At 37.9% G+C, this 24,061-nt stretch overlaps 3 protein-coding genes across 7 annotated transcripts; all 3 read left to right on the top strand.

The window, feature by feature from the left end:
• The first annotated feature begins 419 nt into the window (after positions 1–419).
• On the top strand, positions 420–4,280 carry LOC137725735 (putative magnesium transporter NIPA6). Of its 5 annotated transcripts, none has more exons than XM_068464507.2 (9): positions 420–833; positions 1,014–1,070; positions 1,186–1,276; positions 1,371–1,531; positions 1,641–1,768; positions 1,871–2,008; positions 2,503–2,595; positions 2,715–2,838; positions 3,354–4,280. In XM_068464507.2, the coding sequence occupies exons 1-9, from the start codon at positions 710–712 to the stop codon at positions 3,446–3,448; spliced, it is 1,011 nt and encodes a 336-aa protein (XP_068320608.2). In that variant the 5' UTR covers positions 420–709; the 3' UTR covers positions 3,449–4,280. The 5 variants fall into 5 exon arrangements, with proteins under 5 accessions (XP_068320608.2, XP_088550755.1, XP_068320606.2 ...); XM_088694629.1 differs by having other exon boundaries at positions 423–833; positions 3,351–4,280; XM_068464505.2 differs by having other exon boundaries at positions 423–833; positions 1,838–2,008.
• An 8,830-nt stretch (positions 4,281–13,110) lies between these two features.
• LOC137725234 (eukaryotic translation initiation factor 4B3) lies at positions 13,111–15,570 on the top strand. Its single transcript, XM_068463860.2, has 2 exons — positions 13,111–14,339; positions 15,229–15,570. Exons 1-2 carry the CDS (start codon positions 13,207–13,209, stop codon positions 15,314–15,316), a joined length of 1,221 nt encoding a protein of 406 aa, XP_068319961.2. The 5' UTR covers positions 13,111–13,206; the 3' UTR covers positions 15,317–15,570.
• A 6,082-nt stretch (positions 15,571–21,652) lies between these two features.
• On the top strand, positions 21,653–23,775 carry LOC137726964 (Pollen Ole e 1 allergen and extensin family protein). The gene is made up of 4 exons (XM_088694627.1): positions 21,653–21,672; positions 21,707–21,878; positions 22,308–22,833; positions 23,208–23,775. The coding sequence occupies exons 2-4, from the start codon at positions 21,728–21,730 to the stop codon at positions 23,557–23,559; spliced, it is 1,029 nt and encodes a 342-aa protein (XP_088550753.1). The 5' UTR covers positions 21,653–21,672; positions 21,707–21,727; the 3' UTR covers positions 23,560–23,775.
• Positions 23,776–24,061: the final 286 nt, after the last annotated feature.

The following is a 24,061-nucleotide window of genomic DNA, read 5'->3' as shown; positions in this document are numbered from 1 at the left end:
CTTGTTCTATTTAATCTCTAATTGTCACTTTACCAAACTGGACCGATAGTAAAACCAAAATGACATTAAAAATCATAAATAAGGAAAATCAACTAAGTAAATAAATAAAGATATTAAAGTCGTAGAAATATGATATTATCTCATAAGCCCTAAAGTAACTTGATAAGAAACTCCTCTAGTTTAAGCAGCCAATCCGTGCTCAATATCATAAAATATAATTTTTTTTTACCGTTTTTATAATAACACGTGATGTACAATTTGTGTTATACTCTGTTACGAGTATAAGAAAAAATTTCTCAACAAAGTGTACCTTTTGTTGACGTGGCACCTTCCAGAAGAGGAAGGATACTCTCGTCATTTCAGTTTGGCCCCACAACATGTCACGGACCAATGAAATCAGCGCCCGCAACATGGTAAGTAGCACGCGAAGCAGGGGATCATTACTTCCCTCCGCACGGCCACGGAAACTTCCGGCCAGACGACGAACCTGCGAGTCAAGAGACGGAGAAAGAGAGAGAGAGAGACAATTTCAGTTTAGCAAAATAAATCAGGAATAATTAGAATTAATTAGAAATTAGAAATCGCGATCAGATCTCTATCTTCTCGAGAGCTTCACAGGCGTATTGCAGTTTGCAGAGAGAGCGAGAGAGGAGTGAGAAACCAGTTGTTCGACTCTGATTGGCGGGAAATCGAAACCCTAGAAAGAGAGATGGGGGTTCCGGAGAATACGAAGGGGTTGATACTGGCGATGGCGTCGAGTGCGTTCATCGGCGCGAGCTTCATCCTGAAAAAGAAGGGTCTCAAGCGCGCCGGGGCCGCCGGCACCCGAGCAGGTCAGTTTTATATAATTTCAATCTCAGATATTGAGAATTTGGAGTAAATTGCAATTGTTTAATCAAAAGTTCAATTTTTAAAAATAATTAGTGATGTGTTGATTGAAAATTTGGAGTAATTTACAAAGATTTAATCAAAATTTGTTATGGTGCTCCCTTTGATTTGTTTGAGTTGGGTAGGAGTTGGTGGATATACATACTTATTAGAACCACTCTGGTGGGCTGGCATGATCACTAGTAAGTGTAGCTCCCTCTCTCTTTTTTTCTGCTGAAAATTTTACTGAACTCATAACTAGATATGATCATGAGTTACTGAAATTATATTCGGTTTTCGATTTTTTCAAATGGGTAGTGATTGTTGGGGAAGTTGCCAATTTCGTGGCCTATGTATATGCTCCGGCAGTTCTTGTAACCCCACTTGGTGCACTGAGTATAATTGTCAGGTAAATGCACTTGTAGACGCTGAGTTCATCGCTGTGCTGATTATTGTTTTGAAAGTTTTTGTTACCGACTTAGTTGTTTGTTGAATTTGTCTAGTGCTGTTTTGGCTCACTTCTTGTTGAAGGAACGAATAACAAAAATGGGTATCGTGGGATGTGTTACCTGCATTGTGGGATCAGTCGTGATCGTGATCCATGCACCTCAGGAACATACTCTAAATTCTGTAGAGGAAATCTGGGTCCTGGCTACCCAAACAGGTTCGTGACCCCATATCTCTTCCTTTTCTTTTTCAATGCTACTTGTCGTAAAACCTCCATTGACTTGTAAGTTGTAATTAACTTTTTGTGTTTTTCCTTTTCTACACAGCCTTTCTGGTTTATGTTGTAGCTACAATTTCCCTGGTGTTAGTTTTGGTCTTGCATTTTGAACCACAATATGGGCAAACGAATCTACTAGTCTACTTGGGAATCTGTTCCTTGATGGGTTCACTTACGGTAACTATCCTTTTCTTGTTTGCTAAGCACGTATAGTCATTTTGTTCTTATGTGCTCAAATATTGTTAGGCTTGGCTGTGTACCTCTGTTGTGCTACTTCAGGTTGTAAGCATAAAGGCAATTGGAATTGCAATAAAGCTAACTCTTGAGGGAGTAAGTCAGATTGCTTATCCTCAGACGTGGTTTTTTCTGACAGTTGCTATAATCTGTGTTGTTACACAGTTAAATTATCTTAACAAGGTCAGTTTTGCTCTTTTAATTTTGGCACCTTCCTCCACGACCATTGTCATTGGCGTTTGACTGGCCTTTTTTTTTTTGCTAAAAGTCTTTGCTCCACCTGAATGCCTAACTTTTATTGGCTTTCTTAGATCCTGTTCAGCCCATTTGGTACCTTTCAACTACTTTGTGTTCCTAGCCTATAAAGGAGGGGAATTTGATGTACTCTACTTTTGCTATATAGCTTGTCAATATAAAGCAGTAGATAAAGCATACAGTATTTGCGTTCTGATAAATTTGGAAATTTCTCAAAATCTGAAATTTTAATTGGAGTTTGAAAGTAACTTTAAGTTGGCCTACTTATTGAAAAATGCAACGTATCACATGCTGCTTGGATGTTAATCTTGTTGGTATTTCATTTCAGCCATCTGTAACTCAGATCTCTCTAGGAAGTTCAAATTATAAATTATTATGTGCTCCGTCTCATATCACTGATGTTGGCTGCATCTTTGTTTCAGGCTTTGGATACATTCAATGCAGCAATTGTTGCCCCAGTATATTATGTGATGTTTACAACTCTGACCATAATTGCTAGCGTAATAATGTTCAAGGTAGATCGCTTGTTCTATATAGTGGGGTTTCCTTCTGATGCCTTCATTTGTTACTTGTTTTCCATGCATTTTTAAGACATGAGAATCTGATTTCACGTTGTTTTCTATATTCTATACAGGATTGGTCTGGTCAGAATGTAAGCAGCATAGCCTCTGAAATATGTGGATTCATTACTGTGCTGTCAGGAACCATCATACTCCATGCAACAAGAGATCAGGAACCATCTGCTCCACAACCACAAGGTATTTATATGGACTTTGTTTCCTTAACTTGTATTATATGGGATTTGGGGCTCTTTGTTACCTTTTAATTTGTCCTTTGAATTCGGATCAATATGACAAGTACAAATTGTTCTCTAATAGATGGGGATGCATGCTAAATTTGATCCCAATGATGCGAGACATTTGGTTTCCTCTTGATATGAAAACAATGATCAGGAATAATATTTACAATGTGCCTGAAGCTTTACTCAGTTGTAACATTCCATCATCTTTGTAACTACTACTCTGTTTGAGCGCCAAAAGAGAAAAAATTTTGCAGGTAGTGTTTCTTTATCAGGTTGAACTGTTTCAGGTTGTGATTAACACATTGGTTTGACTTAGGGTCATATTACACTTACAGTTGGCAGTAATATTTTCCTTCTTTGCTTATGATTGGTACCAGGAGATGCTTCTTCCTAGTGCTTTTAAAACATATTATGTAAATCTTTGTATTGAGTATTGACTTGAGCTTACAGTAGTTCTTCTCGTCATAGCAGGAACTGTTACATGGTACATTAGAGGAGATTCAGTGAAGAGTTCTGAAGATGAACGTTTGCTCACTTTACAGAATTCAGATTATCCAGAACCGTGATGCCAATTTTAATCTGAAACAATCATCTTGAAGAATGCAATCCCAAGCGATGAAGCTGCACTGCAACTATCATTTTGAGTAGGAGTGAGTCTATGGGCATCCAGCACATTGCTACCCATTTTACCCTTACTCTTTAAGAAGTTGGCCCCCCTCTCCCCTCCCTTCACCATCCCCTTTCGTCTCCTCACCTTTCCTCCCCTTTCCGCACATCCCCTCAATCCCATGGCTGGCCTGTTTTATAATTTCTTTTCTGTAGCAATGTGCTGGGTGCCAATAGAGCCACCCTTTAAAGAGTGTGTGTATAGTAGGGAGCTCCTAGTTTGTCCGAGGCAGACCTTGTGGATAGTAGCAGATTGCGGAGTTAATTTTATGCACTTCACCGGCCAGCAGATGAGACCCTCAGCCGGACACTCAAACAAAGTTAATTTTGTGTGGTGTGTTTCTGGAACCCTCTGAATGCTAAGTTCCAAATCATCCTCGGCTCTGGAATGGGGTTGCAGTTCTGTATCAATACCAGGGGATGGAGAGACTTCTTGTCATTGTGGCGATGTCCTATCTCTCCGTGATGGCTAATTGCATCTGTATATATTGATGCTCGGTTTCTCATTCACTAGTTTTTCGTTTATGATTCTCGTTGATATCCAGATTGAGTTTGATTCTTTCCTCTATTTCTAGTGTGTATAATACCGGCATTGAAAGATGATAGAATAGAGCTGCTAGGCACAGTTGCCATGTAATGGGCAAATACTACATGGAATCTGTAAATCTTGTATAAACTCTTGAATTTTGGGTTTTGTTGTTGATGAATGATGAGTTCGATTGGGATCTTCAATTTTGTTTTCTTGTTTTGGGCATCTTCAAATTTTTAAGGGCAAATGAAGTGCACTTTTTTTGTTTGGGCTAACTATATTTTACTCTTTAAGTTAGGGTAATTTTCAAATTGGGTTGAGGTTTTAATTTTTTTTTACATTATACCTGAGGTTTTAAAATTGCATTAATTTATGTCTTTTGCTTAACGAATTCTTTGAGTCTTAATTAAATTATAATTACTGAACTTACAAAGCACACTGGTATGTTTCATAAGCCAATAGGAATACAATTTATGTCTTTCGTTGGGCTTGTTGCACCTCCCTTTGCTACTGGGCTTTAGCCTGATCCACTCATATTTTATTTATTTAATTTATTCGGTATTTTCTTTCGGATTGAGCTTTCTTATTTTATTTTAGTTCAAATAACTAATAATAAATAGAAGACTCAAACTAGTTAATTAAATATAAAATAAAAACATTTAACATAAATAATTTATATTAAATTTGGTTCTCACCAATTTTATCATTTGATATTATTCTACCATGTGTGACTTTGTAGTTTTCAACTAAAGTTGGCAATGGATAATTTAATTAATCTAGTTTTACATAATTAGAAACCATTATAATTTAAACTTGTAGGAATATCCACAAACTGAGTAGTAACATCTAACTATGACTATCGGTTGTCCATATTAGCCAGAATATGTTTGAATTCATACCACACGTATTTAGAATCTTAGCTATGGTTACAATGCAATTTGGTTTCACTGTATTCTACATTCCAATCATAACTGTAGAGTATGAAACTATTTTCAAACTATCCATGTAAACATGATCACCTATATGTATCTCATGTATGTTGCTTTGGCCAAAGACTTATGGAGATAGATCACGGGGATCCAGGAACATCTACCTTCATGATTACCTAAAAGGTTGCAGATTCTTTATTGTGCATTCATGTAACTTCATTTTAATACATATGACCCCAATCCTCATACTATGGGGCCTTTCTATCGTTTGAGAGCTTTAAGGTGAGGCCAAAGATCACATTCACTAAAATGAGATAACCAATGATGCTTCAAAACTAAGAACTAGTTGCATCCATACTTGGAAGTGTGGTACGATTGACAACTATGTAATCTTCCATTTGTACACTTCTATGGTTGGTCAATGTTCAATGAATTCAATCTCATAGACAAGCACCCTTATGTCTATTATATGTCACTACATGCTTAGTATGAGATTTACTACATACAAACCGGCTTTTGCAGGTGTTCGATAGTCCTTTCGGTCATCCTATGACTAGGATCATAGTTTAGGACTTAATATTCTTAGGGAATGTATATCAAGATTGGAACTTCTTTCCAATCTTGTCCCTACAACTTAAGGTATTCCTTAGGCTCATCCTAATCAACAACAAACCTTCCTAATCTACTATCAGGTCACGTGCTTGATTGAAAGATGTTTTCACTTGCACTTGTCGTCGATGGATTGATATTGGGCTGTCACGAATAACCAATTACGTGTGGTCACGTCAATTTCTTTTTGGGCATATTCCAACAAAATAATTTCTCAAAGATCCTAAGTGGAAGAAGGCAATGAATGAAGATATGCAAAGAATGGTACGTGGGAACTTGTTCCTCTTCCAAAGGGAAAATGAATTGTGGGGTTCGAATTTGTTTTTACAGTCAAAGTTATGCTCAATAGAAAGATACAATACAAGGTTAGTAGCAAAAGGGTATATTAAGAAATATGGAATTGATTATCATGGAACATTAGCCAGTGGTAAAAATCAACACCGTTGGACTTTTATGGATTTCTATCTTTAGCTGAAAATCTTGATTGGCCTTTGCAATAATTTGTTGTAAAAAACTTTCTTGCATGGTGATTTGGAAGAAGAAGTTTATATGGCTTCCCTACCTGGGTGTAACATGGTTTTGAAGAGTCATGTGTGTAAAATGAAGAAATCACTACATGGACTGAAATAATCTCCAAAGCGTGGTTTTGAAATGAATAAATCACTACATGGACTAAAACAATCTTCAAAGCGTGGTTTGGAAGATTCATTAAATCTATGAAGGCATTTGGGTTTAAACAAAATAATTACTTTGTTTTTGAAACGTAAAAGAGATAACATTACTGCTTTAATTATGTATGTTGATGACATGGTGGTAATAGGAGATGATCAAGAAGAAAAGGACTCATTACAGAAGTATTTGTCTTAAGAGTTTGAGATGATAGATCTTGACTCCCTGAAATATTTTCTTGGGATTAAAGTTTACAGGTCATAACAAGGTATTTTCTTATCTCAATGCAAACATGCAAACTTGTTGACAATCCAATTAAGATGAATCACAAAATGTGTGAGCAAGAAGGTCATACACGAACTAATAAGGAACAATATTAGCGCATTGTTGGAAGGTTAACATGCTTAGCACACACGAGGCTAGATATTTCATATGTTGTGAGTATTGGTAGTCAGTTTATGCATGCGCCTAATATTGACCATAGGAATGTTGTGGATCGGATATTAAGATATTTGAAGTCTGCACTAGGTAAAAGGGCTTATGTTTGCAAAGCATGGACATCTAAACATCCCTAAGTATGCTGATGCTGATATGACTGGATCCATCATTGATAGACACACTACTTCAGGTTATTTCACATTCGTTGGTGCAAATTATTACTTGGCGAAGTAGGAAAAAAAAATGTTGTTGCAAGATCAAGTGTTGAAGTTGAGTATCGAGGTATGTCATATGGAATTTGTGAGTTGTTATGAATTCATAATGTAATGTCTTGTCAAATTTGGGTTTTAAGACTTGGAAAAGTTATGGAATTGCATTGTGATAATTAGGCTGCAAATGATATTGCTCATAATCTGATTCGACATGATCAAACTAAACATGTTAAAGTGGATAAAGATTTTATCAAATAAAAACTGGAAAAAGAATTTATTTGTTTTCCTTTGGTAAAGTATCAACTGGCAGATATTCTCACTAAAGTTGTATCAAAGCAAGTGTTTCATGGCTCACTTGGCAAGTTGAGCATTAGTAACATCTATATGCCAACTTGAGGGAGAGTGTTAGAGTAACTACACCTAGTGTCCTATTCTCCCCACTTCTTATGGTATCTTCATATAATCCTTCTTATGGAGAGAAATGCAATCATAAAATTCTCACATATTCTAACAACCTCTACAATAGTTAAAGCCCTTTATTTTTCTTAAACTTTGGCACCTTGGTTCAGATACTCAAAGGTGAACCAATTAGTTTTTCATTTGATGATATTTTTCTTCCCATTAGTAAATAAAGGTTACAAAAAAAATACTTCAAATTCAATATTTCACAATTTTTTTTTATATATGATGTATCATGAATCGTTATCCCTTTGCTTTTAATCATGTCCCTCTTCGTTTCATCTGACATGCGTATTTTTTATTTTCCAATGGATTTACATCTTTCATTAATGGAAAAAATTGATGTAGTGAGTAATAGCTCTGGTTGTTCGCTGTTCAAGAATTCTTGTTTAGGTAGTTCATACCATCTATACATAATATTTTGATATAATATTTCAATGGGTAAATTACACTTTACCACCTTAGGTTTGGGGTCCATTACAATCGCATACAACATATTTAAAACATTTCACTTTCATACCTCACCTACTATTTTATTTCAATATAGTACCTCCGTTACATTTTTCATCTATTGATCCGCTAAGAGCTGACATGGCTGCCACAATTGTGCCATGTGCGTGCCAAATTTGTGCCATGTGGTAAAAAATAATTTTTTATTCATTTAAAAATATTTAATTAAAGGGGAAAAAAAAAAAACCAACAACAACAAACCCAGAACCCATCTTCTTCCCTAACCCCTCCCTGCAACCTAAACCCCTCATCCCATCCCACCCCACCCCCCTCCTTCGCAACCCCCCTCCTCTGACCGCAACAACAACCTCCTCCATCCAAGGCTGCACCGTTCCTATCTCGGATTCTCCAACGTGAGCCCACCGTAGTTCTCTCTCTGTGCTCCTCTCTAATGGTAGCCATAACTCGCGTCTCCAGGAGAACCTTAACCTCTTTCGACTGGAACGAGCCGGAACCCAAGCTCATCGAACCTGAAACCGCTGCTTTCCCACTGCTAGCACCTGCCGTGCCCTCAATTGCTGAAGCACCGGTGCTCTGCCATGCAACGCCTTCAAGCTTATCGAGGAATCAAGCAGTGCCAATCTACCATGCCCATCATAGAAAAAACATGGGGAAAAAGATGGGTTTTGGGTGGGGTGGGGTGGGGTGGGGTTGCGGGGGAGGTGGGGGTGGGGTGGGATGGGGTGGTTTAGGTTGCAGGGAAAAGGGGTAGGGGAAGAAGATGGGTTCTGGGTTTTTTTTTTTTTTTTTTTTTTGTTTTTTTTTTTTAAATAACTTTTCTTTAATTAATTATTTTTTTGCCACGTGGCATAAAGTTGGCAGCGCCAGCTCTTAATGAATATATGAATAAAAAATGTAACGGATGTACTATATTGAAATAAAATAGTAGGTGAGGTATGAAACTGAAATGTTTTGAAGATGTTGTATGCAATTGTAATAGACCCCAAACTTGAGGTGGTAAAGTGTAATTTACCCTATTTCAATTCTTCCATGTTTCAACAGTAGTTAGTATATTGTTCCATGGAGCTAAGGTCCAAAATATGGAAGAAACAAGTGTTTCCACGACTCTACCAGTTGGAATTGAGATCTCATTCAAAGAGAAAGATATCAAATATCTGGAGTTTCTTTTTGTATACTATATGGATGATCCGATCAGCAAGGACCATGAATGGGAATTGTTTGATTGTTTTTCTCTGAGGAAGAGGCAAAACATAATCAACTTGAATTCGGGTCAGCTATTCGAAATCTTAGTGAAAGATTGGATTTGTTATCTCATGTTTGCTTTTCGTGAAAAAAATACCAATTGAAGATGAGGGTTTCTTCAAACAAGAAGGAGCTAGGTCAATTATTCAATCAAATGAAATTGAGCATGCTTCCTATCTCTTCTCGAGAAACAAGTTCGCTATGGAAAATTGTACTCAATTTCATATGCGGCAATTCTGCCAAGATCTCTTCTTTGGTTAGGGGAAAAATCCCCACGAATCGGATTTTTTTAGGAACATATGGAGAGAGAATTGGTTAGACAATGTGTGGTTGTTAAGCAAGGATCAGTTTTTTAGCAAGGTACATAATGCATCGTCAAATATTCAATATGATTCCACAGGATCTAGTTTCGTTCAAGTAACGGTAAATGATCCTCTGATCAATCCAGAGATCATTTTGATTTCATTAGTAATGAGGATTTAGAATATCACACATTGATTAATCAAAGCGAGATTCAACAACTAAAAGAAAGATCGATTCTTTGGGATCCTTCTTTTCTTCAAACGAAATGATCAGAGATAGAATCAAACCGATTCCCTAAATGCCTTTCTGGATATTCCTCAATGTCCGGGCTATTCACGAAACGTGAGAAGTAGATGAATAAGCATCTGCTTTCGGAAGAAATTGAAGAATTTATTGGGAATCCTACAAGATCCATTCGTTCTTTTTTCTCTGACAACTGGTTAGAACTTCATTTGCGTTCAAATCCTATTGAAAGGTCTACTAGAGATCAGAAATTGTTGAAGAAAGAACAAGATGTTTCTTTTGTTCCTTCCAGGCGATCGGAAAATAAAGAAATAGTTAATATATTCAAGATGATTACGTATTTACAAAATACCGTCATAATTCATCCTATTTCATCAGAGTCGAGATGTGATATGGTTCCGAATGATGAATTGGATATGGACGGATAAGATTTCATTCTGGAACAAAAATCCATTTTTTAATTTATTTCATCTATTCCATGACCAGAACAAGAGGGGATACACGTTACACCATGATTTTGAATAAGAAGAGAGATTTCAAGAAATGACTTATATGTTCACTCCATCGATAATTGAGTCGGATCTGGTGTATCATAAGGGATTTGCCTTTTCTATTGGATTGGATAAAAAACAATTATTGAATGAGGTATTCAACTCTAGGGATGAATCGAAAAAGAAATCTTTATTGGTTCTACCTCCTATTTTTTATGAAGAAAATGAATCTTTTTATTGAAGGATCAGGAAACAAAAAAAAAAAAGGGTTCGAACCTCCTGCGGGAATGATTTGGAAGATCCAAAATAAAAAATAGTAGTATTTGCTAGCAACAACTTAATGGAGACAGTCAATAAATATAGACTGATCCAAAATCTGATTCAAATCCACTATAACACCTATGGATACATAAAAAATGTATTAAATCGGTTCTTTTTAATGAATATATTCTAATGCAAGTGCGTTACATAATGAGGTAGTTTCATGCACAAGAATTCCGGTTATGCGCCATTATGATTATGTCCTCTTGAGCAATTTATTATAGGGTAGGTTTTTAAAGTTCGAAAATTTGAAAAACCAGAGTCAGATTCCTTTCCATATCAAAAACCAAAAAATAAAAAATAAATTATATTTTACCATCTTAATTCTGAGTCATATAACAAACTCATATCTCATATTTTAAACATTGTAACTTCATACATAAACTTACAAATTTGTTGGAGTGTCAAACCTCCATCTTCTGGTCCGTCAATTTATCTGTTAACTGCTAATGTGATCGGCGCGTAACCGCTTGTATAAGATACCTATCCCGATGCCGTTTACTGAATTTGATAGTCGTCTTCATCAATCCACTGCCTCATTATTCAAATCCAGTTCTCGATTGTCGACCTCGACTCTAATCGCCGCGATTGGGTGACATTAGCAACGCGCCAGTGAGGAGGTGACATTTCTATGAGGTTGAGCCTTCGAGGTATTTAAAATTAGAGAGGTTAGGGAGGGTGGCGGGTAGGGTGCCAGTGAGGAGGTTCTAGGCGATCCTCGAGAGTTTGACACGTGAAAAGGGCGGATGGAGTTGTTGTAGAGGGAAATGTGGGTGAGGTTCAGGAGGCGGCATAGGAAGGTTAGGAAAAAGCTGGTGAGGTTGTCGCTAGGAGGAAGAGGGAGCATACGACGGGGGAGGCAAAGCTCGAAAATTTGGTGATACTCGGGGTCCTCTAGCTCACCGAGTGCAACTTCGTCGGTGAGATTCTCGGTTTGTTAGGTTGACTTAGAAACCTCATGGATTGGAACTCTCCAAACCAGTGACGGATCCAGGATTTTAACATTGGATGGTTCGATCCCAATTTAGAAGCTTTGAAAAAAATAAGACAAAAAACCTTGAAAAATTAAATGATGAACTACTAACTTTTTATTTACACGCTACATACTACAGCTTGGGATTATTTCCAAAATGAACAACAAGGTTTCAGTTTCAACATTTTATACCTAAATGTTTTTATTTTCAGTTTTTATGATTGATTTAAAACGAAGCAAACAATGCAAGTGATGCATTTTTCTGATGGTTAGAATTTTACTATTCAACCACAGCGTTCTAGATTCAAACTTTCTTTCTTCCTTTATTGTAAAATAAACATAGAAATTGTCTTCTATAAATAGAAAACGATGCAAACAAATGAAAATAATAAAAAATGAATAAAACAAAGAGAAGAACATACACACAACAAACAAGATGAAATTGATAGCAATTAAAAAATAGATAAAAAAAAAGAAGGGAAGAATGAGGAAGCGGTAGAGAACAAAAGGATATAATTTCAACATAAAAAGAAAAGTAAAGATGTAAAATAAAGTGACGTGGCTTAATTTTCTAAAAGCTAGAAAACGCCTTGGCCCAAAAACAAATGGCCATAAAGCAAATACTTATTAAATGACGGGATGAAGCAACGCCGAATTGTCGAAGAGATTTTTCAATGTAACCGTTATATGAGGCGGTACATTATGCGTTTTTATATAAATGGTGAGATATGTGTGTTAAAATGTTTTAAAATTTTCTACCACTTACATTAAAATACATAATATATCATCCGTATTCTTATCATAACTAAAAATTTCTCATATTATCGAGTGTAAAAAGTTGAAAAAAACTGTTTTTCTTCTTCCTCCTCCTCAATCTGCCCTTTCTGATTTTCATTCCCCGCAGCCGCTACTACCAAATGCCCAGATTTAGATGATCCTCAGTGGTCTTCACAGCCAACTATTCGGATTTTTGGGTGATCCTAGGACCACCTTGCTCCCTTAATAGATCCGCCCCTATCTCTAACATCGACTTAATCGGCTGGATTCCTCCGTGTCATTCCTCGGACTTGGTTTTCTTGGACACGAATACGGGTGGAAGAGTTGTGAATTTCAAATAGGAATCATAGAAGATATGAATGGAAATAAGAGTTTTTTTTTTCATTAACTATAATTTTGTTAAGACAAAAAAAAAAAAAAAAAAAAAATCTTAATTCGATTAATATTTAGTTAACTTCTCAACCTAGTTGAGCAAGGAAATGGGTTCCTCGCCTGTCATGCCAACAATTTACAAATTAATTCACAGAAAATGAGATAGATGTTTGATATTGTAACAAATTTGTTAATTGACATATGATATTGCAATATTCATAAAATGCGTAGAGAATTGTTATTGGCACTCCAAAAATCTTATTCTACACTTCAAACTTTCTATATTTGGAAAGAAAAATACACTTATGATGAGTGTAGAATAAGATTTTTAAAGTGCCAATAATACTTTCCAATGTGTATAAGTTTATTATATGACTTAAATTGATGCGGTAAATATATAATTTACATAAAATAAAAATAAAACCTCACAGATTCATTCTCTGACAAGGAAAATCATAAACTCCAATCTCAACCGTCGGATTAAATCCTCATCCCTTACCATACCCTATACATTCGTAACCTCTTCACTGCATCTCCTCTACGCAACCCCTAAACTCACTTCGCGCAAGAGAAAAAAGGAGCGACCATTTTCAGTTTTCCACAGAGCTACCACGGCAACCATGGCGGCCACCGTGTCTCCGTGGGCCAAGCCCGGCGCCTGGGCCCTCGCCGCCGAGGAGCAGGAAGCCGAACTCGAACAGCAAGCCAAAGAGGAACAACAGCGCGCCGTTGAGCCGCCCTCCGCTGACTTTCCATCTCTCTCAGCAGCCGCCGCCACCAAGACCAAGAAGAAGAAACAGACCACCTCCCTCGCCGTGGAGCACCCCGTGGGCCTGACCCACGAGGACCGGATGCTTTTGCCGACCGGTCCGCGCGAGCGAACCGCCGAGGAGCTTGAACGGAATGGGCTCGGCGGCGGGTTCAAGACTTATGGGGGTGATCGGGGAAACAGCAGGTATTCCAACGGTGACGAGTCGTCGGATTCGAAGTGGGGTCAGAGGAAGGAAGGTGGGTTTGGGAAGGAATCAAATCGAGATGAACCTTCGAGGGCGGATGAGGTTGATGATTGGGGCGCCGCGAAGAAATCGATGTCGGGAAATTCCTTTGAGAGGAGGGAGAGAGGAGGAGGAGGTAGTTTTTTGGGTGGGTCACAGTCGAAGGCTGATGAATCCGACAGCTGGGTGTCGAATAAGAGCTCCATGCCGTCGGAGGGACGGAGAGTTGGCGGTGGTGGTGGCGGGTTTGATCGGGAGAGGAAAGTAGGGTTCCCGTCTAATGGAGGTGCTGATTCTGATAATTGGGGGAGGAAGAAGGAGGAGACTAATGGTGGGTCTGGATTTGATCGAGAGAGAAAGGTTGGGTACGTGTCCAGTGGCGGTGGTGCGGATTCTGATGTGTGGGGGAAGAAGAGGGGGGAGAGTAATTTTGGTCTTAATGAGAGTACTGCGAGGCCGAGGCTCAATTTGCAGCCTAGGACTTTGCCTGTGAGCAACGAGACCTCACCAGGGTCGGCCACTGCACCGAAGCCTAAGGGCTCGAACCCATTTGGTGCAGCACGGCCGAGAGAGGAGGTGTTGGCGGAGAAAGGGAAGGACTGGAAGGAGATTGATGAGCAGCTTGAGTCTGCTAAGATTAAGGAGGTGGCGGGGCTAGCTAACAGCGAGTCGTTCGGGAGGAGTTTTGGGATGGGAAATGGGCGTGCTGGTGATCGAACTGAGAGAGCTTGGAGGAAGCCTGATTCACGCCCCCAGAGGTTTGTTGTTTTAGTAATACTATCGATTGGGAACTTCAATTACTCGTAGTTAGGATGATTAGTTGTAAAGTTGATCCTTTCGGTACTTTCATGTTGATTTTGATTGCATGTTAGCAATGCATTGCTGTCAGAATTTTTTGAATGAGTTTTTGGGAAATGTTGCTTGATGGAACAGTGAATTAGCATATTAGTTGTGTGTTGTGTGTGCTGAGTCTTTCAGTTTTTCTTTGTATAAAGGGATTGTTTAGGTTAGCTCTGTGAACCTTGTGGGAAGTTGCTGGGCATTGATGCACACATCTATGTTCAAATGAAGCTTTTCGAACTCTGAACGATGTTTCTGTATTCAAAAGAATTTTACTTTGCCGACCATTGCCCGCTATCTTATTAATTGGTAGAGTTTTACGAAATTGTTGGTTTGCAATCCACTTTGTCATGATCTGTCTCATGTAGAAAAACTTAAATTAGTGGCACTATTATCTCTTTACCGGTCCCTCCTGTAATGTATTTTTTTAAAGCACCCTTATTTTTCATTTTTTACCTTATTACATATTTCGAAGGCCAAGCAGTGATCCATAGATGTTCATCCTTCTGTTTGAACACACACACTCACACACTTAGCCCCCTATCCGGGCAACTGCACAAAGAAAGGTGTTTTATGCACTACTTGCAGTTGCAAGTATATGCTAATTTCTGAATATTGGGCTAGAAGGATATAGCTACCTTGAATGGAATCATTTGAAGTTTAAGGCTCATGCAACCGTGCATTCCTCCTCCGTTAGTTTCAACTTCGTAACGTGTCACTGTGCAATTGCATGTGCCTCTAACTACGTGTTTGCTATTTTCAGATTTTTATTAGAACTTTGATCCTCATTGTTTTATTTGGGTGCAGTGCTGATAAAAGTGAGACTAAGAGCAACTCTGAGGAAGCAGAGGGCGACCATGTTGAACCAGAGAACGAGCATGTTGATGAGAATTGAAGAGGAGGTTTTACAAGTTTGGTGTAAGCCGTGGGAAAAGATTTTAGGTTACTCGAGATGTTGGATCCATGAGGCTGTTGAACTTTCAGTTTTTATAATTTATGCTCTCGGATGTGACTGTTATACGTTGAACTTGAGACGATTTTTGTAGGCTTTTTTAAACAGTTATACTAGTTTTGCTCATAGGATTTGTTTGTATCTTGGATTTAAGATTGAGAACTACTGTTACTCTAATTATTATTTTTGACCCTGAATTCTTGGTTCCCACATTTGTTGAGCGCTTGTGCGCGGTTGCTGAGTTTGGTTTAAATTTGTGATCAAGTAAATCTAGATGTTCATGTGTTGTGCATTTGATGATTCACGATTCTTCGTATGTTATCTGGATAACTTTTTCATTGCTTTTACGCGGATGCTGTGTAACTTTGTGCATTACGGTGTGATCGATATGTTGCTGAATGTGGAGGCTTGGTGTGAGCTGAATAGGTAGACAATTGACATGTTCCGATCTCGATATTTAGGGGATAGCGGGATGGTTACTTGCTGGCCGACACTTGAGGGTGACGCAAGCCATTTTGTGAAGGCATATGCTGAGAACAAGTGAAACATGCATATAAATTTCACGCGAATTACATAATGTAATATTCTAATACAAACCTTACCAAAATAATATAATAATATTCATTCGTCAATAAAATGATAGTGATAATGCATGACATGTTCAGAGCATACATCTAATGTAGAGTACAAGCGGAAGGTGTGACAGAAAGTGCTATTACAAGTGATGTCAAAAGCAGAGAGGATGACACGATATCATTGATAGGGGAATGCCTCGTAGCTCAGATCGTATACCTCGTTCTTATGTCTTGAGGGGGCGCAAAACAAATATGAGTGGACCAAGTTAATATATAAATAGTATTAACATAATTATTCAACAACGTACTAACCATCAAAGTTTATGAAAACTCATTTAGCATAGTAAGTAGTGGGTTTTCCGAAAACCCTAGCATGCTATAAAACCTTTCAAAAACATATATCATATATAGTGTGTTAAATAGTGGTATCAATATCAATATCACCCAAAGATATATAGAACTCTTCAGTCACTTCATTCGCCCGTAGGCTCCTACCACACCCACCCTAAGGCATATAAGTATCAATCGCTTTTAGGCTCTTACAGCACCCATCCAAAGGCATATATAAATATCAATCGCCCGTAGACTCCTACAACACCCACCCGAAGGCATATAGTGACCACTAGATAAACACGAAAATCATTGTATATAATCTTTCCAACATGAGTACATATATCTCAACGAAGCTCAGTAGCTCAAACATCATATCTCAAAACATCTTCATAGTATATAGTCATCCATCTTATATACTACAAAGAATGTGAAATCGATAAAGCATGGTATTCCAAAATATTCTCAGTAAAGCATGATATCACATAAAACGTTTCATAAAATGTAACCATTAAATCATTCTTTTCAGATATGCATTTCTAATACCAAAATTATGCATTTTGGAAGGGGTCCACTCATAGATACTTTGTCATCGATGAGTCGTGCGAAATAGGAAGGACAAAAATGCCGCTAATCAACGCACCTAAGCGCATAAAGGGTCAAATTAACAAAACTCTACCATAACGATTAAATTTCGAAAAATGGACGTCATAAACTGATTTAGGGTGTCAAAAAACATAAGGAGGACCTCGGGTAGCCCCAAACGCCGCCGCACGCACCCTCATGGGTCGCCACAAGGTGGCGGCCCTGACGCCTTGCACAATAGGGGCGCCGGAAAGTTGGTCGGAAAAGTCGTTGGCGCCACCGTGGATAGTGGAGCACAGTGCCTCTGGTGGATGCGTGTGTGCTCCAAGCACCGACACAGACGTGCACCCACGCGCAAGCCCAAGCGCAACCTGATTTTTGGGATCCAATCGGGTCGGTTCGGATCTGGGTCTAGGTTGAGCTTGGTTCCAATTGGGTTTAGGGCTTGGGTTCAAGGAGTTTGGGCCTAGAGTTTGGGCTTAAAGGTTTTGGGTTTGTAACCCGGCCCAAGGGATTAGATTTGAGTTGGGCTTAGTGGACCGAAGGCCCTAGGTTTTGGGTTAAAAGGTTTGGGCTTGGTAGCTGATAGGAGCATATTTATGCGACTTTGTTATCTTATTTCTTTGCATTTACTTCGTTAATTTCCATTATTTTGGTAACTTATGTTATTTTCGTATTATTGTAGGTCCTGTTGGTATAGATGACAGTAAATAGCTAAATGGATCTTATCTTATCTTATCTTATCTCCAGCTGCAAGGAAGAATCCTAATCACATTCCAAGACTCTCTACCTGATTTTTAGAGTCCCAAAATAATTCAAAATGCCAAAACCTTTTCCTCCTTGGATTCAGCCATTCCCCTTATATATATGAAATTCCTGTAGAGATTTAGGGTGTGTCATACCTACCATTCATCTATTGAAGTTGCTGGAATTTTCAGAGTTCTTTCTATCTTTATTTTAAGTTTCAATGTTTATTTCAAATTGTTTTTCAGTTATGTTGAACATGTGTAACTAAGTTTCTTTTTAGCTAGAGATGAATTTGAAGCCATTATCATTAAAAACATATAAATTGATTACATCCAGTTATTGTTTCGTAAGATATGAATGCGATTTACTTATCTGCTTTATAGAGAACTTATTCTTGTATGTTTATTAAGGATGCATACTTAGTTTGCATGCAAGGATTTGATACTAGAATATAAGGGAATTTCATCTAATCATTATGAACTTATATTTGTAAGTAGTAAAAGTCACTAGTCATGATTCAATTAAGTAAATTCTTGGCAGGAGTATCATATTTTTCATAGTCATGAATGCTTTGTCAATACTTATGATTTTTACAGAACTTAATGATCTTTGAGATGTATCTCTATCATGCTTTTCATAGTTAGGGAACTTGAGAAGAATAATTTGGTTGCGTCGCTGAGTCCAATTCAATGAACTTAGGAAAATCTGAGAGTTAAATAATGTTGTTCACAATTAATTTGGGGCATTGTCATTCATGGTTTATAAGAATAATAACTGGAAATCGATTTGTATGCATATGTTTCATATGTGGAGAAGAATCCTTTAACTATCATTTCATCCATATTTTATTCACAACTTAATTTACTTGCTGCTATTTACTTTTGTTTTCATTAAATTCGTCCAAAATCCCCCCAGTCACTATTTTGTTGTTAGTTTAACTTAATTTTCAGTTTTATAAGTTTAATTTGTGTTGATTAGCATCCCTTCTAATCCCCAGAATAGAACGATCCTTACTTACTCGTACTACGATTGCATAATTAAAGGGTTTAATTTTTGTGTTAGTTTCTACCACATTAGTAGCCCGGCCAAGGCTTTGGCTTTGGGTTGGGTTTCGATCTGGGTCTTAGGATCTCGGGTCGGGTCTGACTCGGTTTCGACGAGGGAGAAGACCGGAGCTTCACGAGCTCTGATCGACTTTGCTACTCAACCCTGAGGTGTGATCTAACTACCAAATTGAAGTTTGGGATGAGAGGAAGAGATTCAACCTAAAACATGCTGTGTGGTGGTCAAAGCTGGTCAGAGTTTAGCTCGAAAACCACATGACTCGTCGAGAAAGCTTCCTGGGTTCTCTGTCTTCACAGTGGAGGAGGGAGAGAGAGAGAGAGAGAGAGAGAGAGAGAGAGAGAGAGAGAGAGAGAGACCCAACATGGTGGGCATGGTGGTGTCGTTGTCATCGTCGTTTGTTTCGATTTGGATGTGTGGGTGTGTGTAGATCGGGGAGAGGGAGATGAGATTAATGCGGAAGAGAGAGAAAGAGAGAGAGTGAACTCAGGGGAGATAAGGGAAAAGAGGAGAGAGTGTTATAAAAATAATAAAAAAGGATAGGGAAAATCCCAAAAGGGAAAAGGGGAGATCCGAGTAGGGTGAGGGGATAAGGGGCAAAATGGTAATTTTATAAATCCATTAATATGAAAATACACATAATTTGGGACAGGATTTCACAACAATACTGGAAGAGGGTGTGTTGATTTTTCGTTTATTTACAATTTTGCAGTGTTAGTGTTTTGTGAAGTTTAATGCCTATTTTTTACCTCCATGGAATGCATGGTAGTTTCGAGTAAATTATAGCAAGTTGACATTCTGATTGAATGAAATGTAATGTATTGGTAGGGGTGGAGTCATACACTAGGGCAAGTATTGTATGCTTTATTACCAGAAAGATGTTTGAAATCATTTTCTCATTTCGCCAGACTTGGTGTGAGATGTCTTAGGTTCTAATTTTGTGGATGACGAATTCGATATCAAATTAGGCTGCCCATTGTTTGGTCTGGATGAACTCTCTCTTCTCTTAGTATAAAAATATCTATGTACTAAAAAAAATAAAAAAATTGTTCATGCATTTGTTCTGTTGCTATAGCGAAAACATTTGGTTCGTGTAATTGATATCTAAACCTAAATGGCACGAATTTGAAGAATAGAGATTCTCTATGCATGACGTCTATTCTTTCTTAAAAGCCGGACACATCTAGAAAATTTTATTAACTCTAGCTTTTCCAACACAAGAACGACGTCCTGTCTAGAAAAGAACTGAGACATGGACATCAAATGAAAAGTTCACCTTCTTCATGTGCCCTAGCTATCACATAGACATACAGAAGAGAAAGCCCATATCTTTTGCAGACGTGTGAGGAGGTGCAGTTGAAAGACATTAAAGAAACCCCATCCTCTGTAGTTGCTGGCTTTGCAATTCATCACACACTCTCTCTCTCTATCCTCTCTCTCTCTCTCTCTCTCATGAATGTGTGTTGCTACTTTGACGGCCAACTAATACCCCCATCCAACGACCAGCAGGGGCTTGAAATTCATGTCTATATCTGGCAGCAAACCGACCCACGTTTCTTGATACTTCCAACATATGGACCTTTTTTTTGGTCTCTCTCAATGTGAATTCCATGTCCGTGTATTGAGCGACTCTTAAACTAAAATGTCAGCCCACCGGCTAGTGTTTTTTTTTAATTTTTTTGCCAATTGTCAAAATTAACAACGTTTACTCATATGTAATTTACTTAAAGTTGAACTCCACATTGAGAATGCAGCGATTTCCACTATTAACTTCTGTAAATGGAAGTAATCAGTTAAGTTTACGACGAGTCTTAGATTTCATTAGTACATATAATTTGGAAATCATGCGCATAGAGTTGATACATGTGGATGTGAAGTTATACAAATCATCGACAATAAACATTTAAATCAAAACTAGCATCGGAAGTAAACCGTAAGCATAAAATTGGTAAAATTACAATCAACACTTAAATTTGCTAATTACCATAAACCGCAAGTACCACTTATGATTTTCAGTCAAAGTTCAGAGAAGTCTCAACTTGTAAATTTGTAGATCTAGATTATTTGGGCCATTAATTGTCGGTGGATGAAAATCGTGATTCCAACAGTAGTTGTAATGAAAATTGGGCAATTAGTGCCAAGCCTTAAATGTACCTCTGCATTCTGTACTATGTCCCTCCTAGTTTGAAAACTAGTTTTCCCTTTCCACACACCATAAATACATAGGGGCGTTGGGGGTGTGTAAAAAGTGCAGTGATACAGAGTTTTAAATTTTTGATCCTCCTATATATCACAAATGTATAAATTTTACAATGAAAAGAAAATTTATTAGAAGGAAAAATCATCATCATATGATATTATCAAGAGAGTTTTAACGAAACACTCCCGATACTGTTTACTTTTAACAAAAAAAAAAAAAAAATCATATTTTTACATTTCCCTGATACTATTCACTGAACCTTTATGTGTCATTTTTCGTTAAAACTAAAGTTTTTTTTTTTGGACATTTCGTTAGTTTTCTTTATTATCAATTGATTAAGTGGAGCTTATACTTGAACATTTATCTAGCAATAGAAAAACCAGTGTGTTATTTTCTTTCACTTTTCTTTAGTAATAAAAAAACTAACTTGTGTATTACTTTCTTCCACAAACACAAACGTATTATTGTATTTGTCTTTCAGTCGTGCATATTTTTCATAGATGAACCATAAATCATAATGTCATGGTAATTGGAGATTATTCAATTAGTAAGAATGAGATGTTGATTTCAATTAAGTTTGAATATTTATTGTTCAACTCTGTATGAATATATTGTTTAATTTTTATTTATTATTATTTTTTAAATAAGGAGGGTCACTTTATTAAGTTCGCAAGTGTTAGAGACGGCCTGCATAAATATTGGCAGTTGAGAGTTGGAAATATAAAAGCCTTTGCCTTCTTCTTCTCACTATTGCTAGTGTATTGTAGTTCTTCACATTCTTCTTACACCAACAACCTTCTTTCTCTCTCTCTCTCTCTCTCTCTCTCTCTCTCTCTCTCTCTCTCTCTCTCTCTCATGGATTGGCCGGAGAATTTAATTTTGGCAGCAATTCTGGTTTTGTGTGCAGCCATTGATGGAGCTCAGGCAAATACAATGGTGAGTGGCACTGTCTTCTGTGACCAATGCAAAGATGGTGAAAGATCCCTCTTTGATTACCCCATCTATGGTGAGTTCCCTATTCTCTGATTCCTTGTTCTACATTCTCTTTTTAAATTTATTTTCGGTGTTTGAAACCGAAAGAAACTGAGAAACAATCTATCTAGACCGAGCCTCGCCGCAATCTCATCATCAAGCAAACATACTTAACACAATCAAGAGGCTACTCCAAAACGGGATAACCGGTGTAAGATCGGTCCCCGTTTTAGCCAGGAAAATTATTTATGCACACTCGCTAAAGGGACACGTACATATAGAAGTGTACAGAAGGATAAAATTTGTGTACGGAAATCATTTTCCTTTAGCTGACATGTACGCAATTGGAGATTTTTTAGTATGCTCTGCTATATACTGTAACTTAATAGAATTTTCGTGGCAGTTGGATCACATTCTCTATTTAGATTCTTAATGCTAAACTTATATGCTTTGATTTTTTCAGGAGTTAAAGTACAAGTGGCATGTAGTGACAGTAATGGGCAGATCACAATGTCAAGGGAGGAGACTACAAATTTGTTCGGAAACTATGCCATGAAGTTTGATGGGACACCAGACCTGAGTGGTTGTTATGCTCAGATTTCTTCAAGCACAGGTAGTGGCTGTGTGGTTAGTGCCGGTCCTGCTCAAAGTCTTAAACTTATGTTTAGGATGTTTGACATGGAGATGTATGTCGTCGACTCTTTGCTCACTCAGCCTGCTCAGCCTATGTCTTTTTGCCCTAAGTCATCTTATAATCCTGTGCCTGCACCCGTAACGCCGGTTAACCCTCCGCCTAAACCAGTAGCGCCAACTAACCCTTTGCCTAAACCAGTACCGCCGGCTAGCCCTCCGCCTAAACCAGTGACGCCTTGGATCCCTCCGCCTTTTAGGCTTCCCCCAATGCCTCGATTGCCCCCATTGCCACCACTGCCCTCATTGCCTCCAATGCCACCAATGCCCTTCGTGGAAGCTACAGCATGCCCACATCAGTAAGTTATTCATTAAGTAAGCCGTATAGGATTGTGTCAATCTATCATTTACGAAGCAAGTAGGAATGACTTTTACCGTTCAATTGACTAAGTTGTACTAGATTGTAGAAATATATTGTAGTTCTGTAAGAAGTTTTAAGGTTCTTTAGCACATCAAACACCGAATAATTTAGATTCGTTGCTCCGTAAAAACACAAAATACATAGTTTACTATGATGTAATGCGTTACACATAACTGTATTATAGTTACCAACTAACTCTTGATAGAGTGATATATGTATTCCCAATAATGAAACAAATTTCAACTTTGAATCCCTCCTCTCCTTTTTACCAATGAAAAAAAGCTGACTATTGATTGGATTGTGATCTCTCAGGCAATGGACATTGCGGGAGCACAAATGCTACTGGAGGGCGGTGAACCCGAACACGAAGGTAGCCGTTATTTTCGGACCGCTGGCCGCTAGGAGATATGGGACTGACCTAACATTGTGGCAAGGCTTACAAGGAAGAGGAGACCCTTATAGGACACTCCTAAGGGAAGGGATTACTGCCCTTCTCAACTCCTACAACAGTCTTCAATATCCTTACAATTCAATTGCTGTGGTTCAGCACTTGAATTGGGGCTTGATTGGCTCCAACAGAAATGTCCTCCTCACAGGACTGAGGTTCATTAGGGCTAATTCAGGTTCTGGGAAAGTCCCTTGCAAATTTATTGCTTGCAAGTGATTTATGTTTAAGCTTCTTTCTATGTTTATCTTAAGCTACAATTATGTATTTTTTATTCTAAAGAGAGGGAGGTTGAGAGTCGAACTCTAATTACGAGTATAGAGTTAAAGTCTTTTGCTGCTGAAGCTATAATCTCTTGCATATTATGATATGTACAAGACGTTTTTATGTATTTTATTTGAACAATAGTTCATCTTAATCTATATTTTGAGTTAATGAGTTGTAGTTCATCCGTCATCCAAATTTTATAATTAATTACAAATTTAAAGTTTTAGACTCATAAGAATGAGCAAAAACTTGAATGCAAAAGGTAAAAACAGAACAATTACTACATGACAAGTAACCGGCCTTCCTCCGAACCTAGTCGATAAGTGCCAAGCATTATTCCTCTCGGTTCCGGGTTCGAAGGTTGGTGTCCATTAGGATGGTGAGTGTGAAGGCAAACTACATACCAAGCACGATTCGTCATTGGGCTTGGTCAGGCTCTGGCAGCGCCCATCGG

Source organism: Pyrus communis, chromosome 5, assembly GCF_041283825.1.
Source record: "Pyrus communis isolate YQ-2024b chromosome 5, ASM4128382v1, whole genome shotgun sequence".
NCBI lineage: Eukaryota > Viridiplantae > Streptophyta > Magnoliopsida > Rosales > Rosaceae > Pyrus > Pyrus communis.
This window is presented reverse-complemented; position numbering and strand designations above follow the sequence as displayed.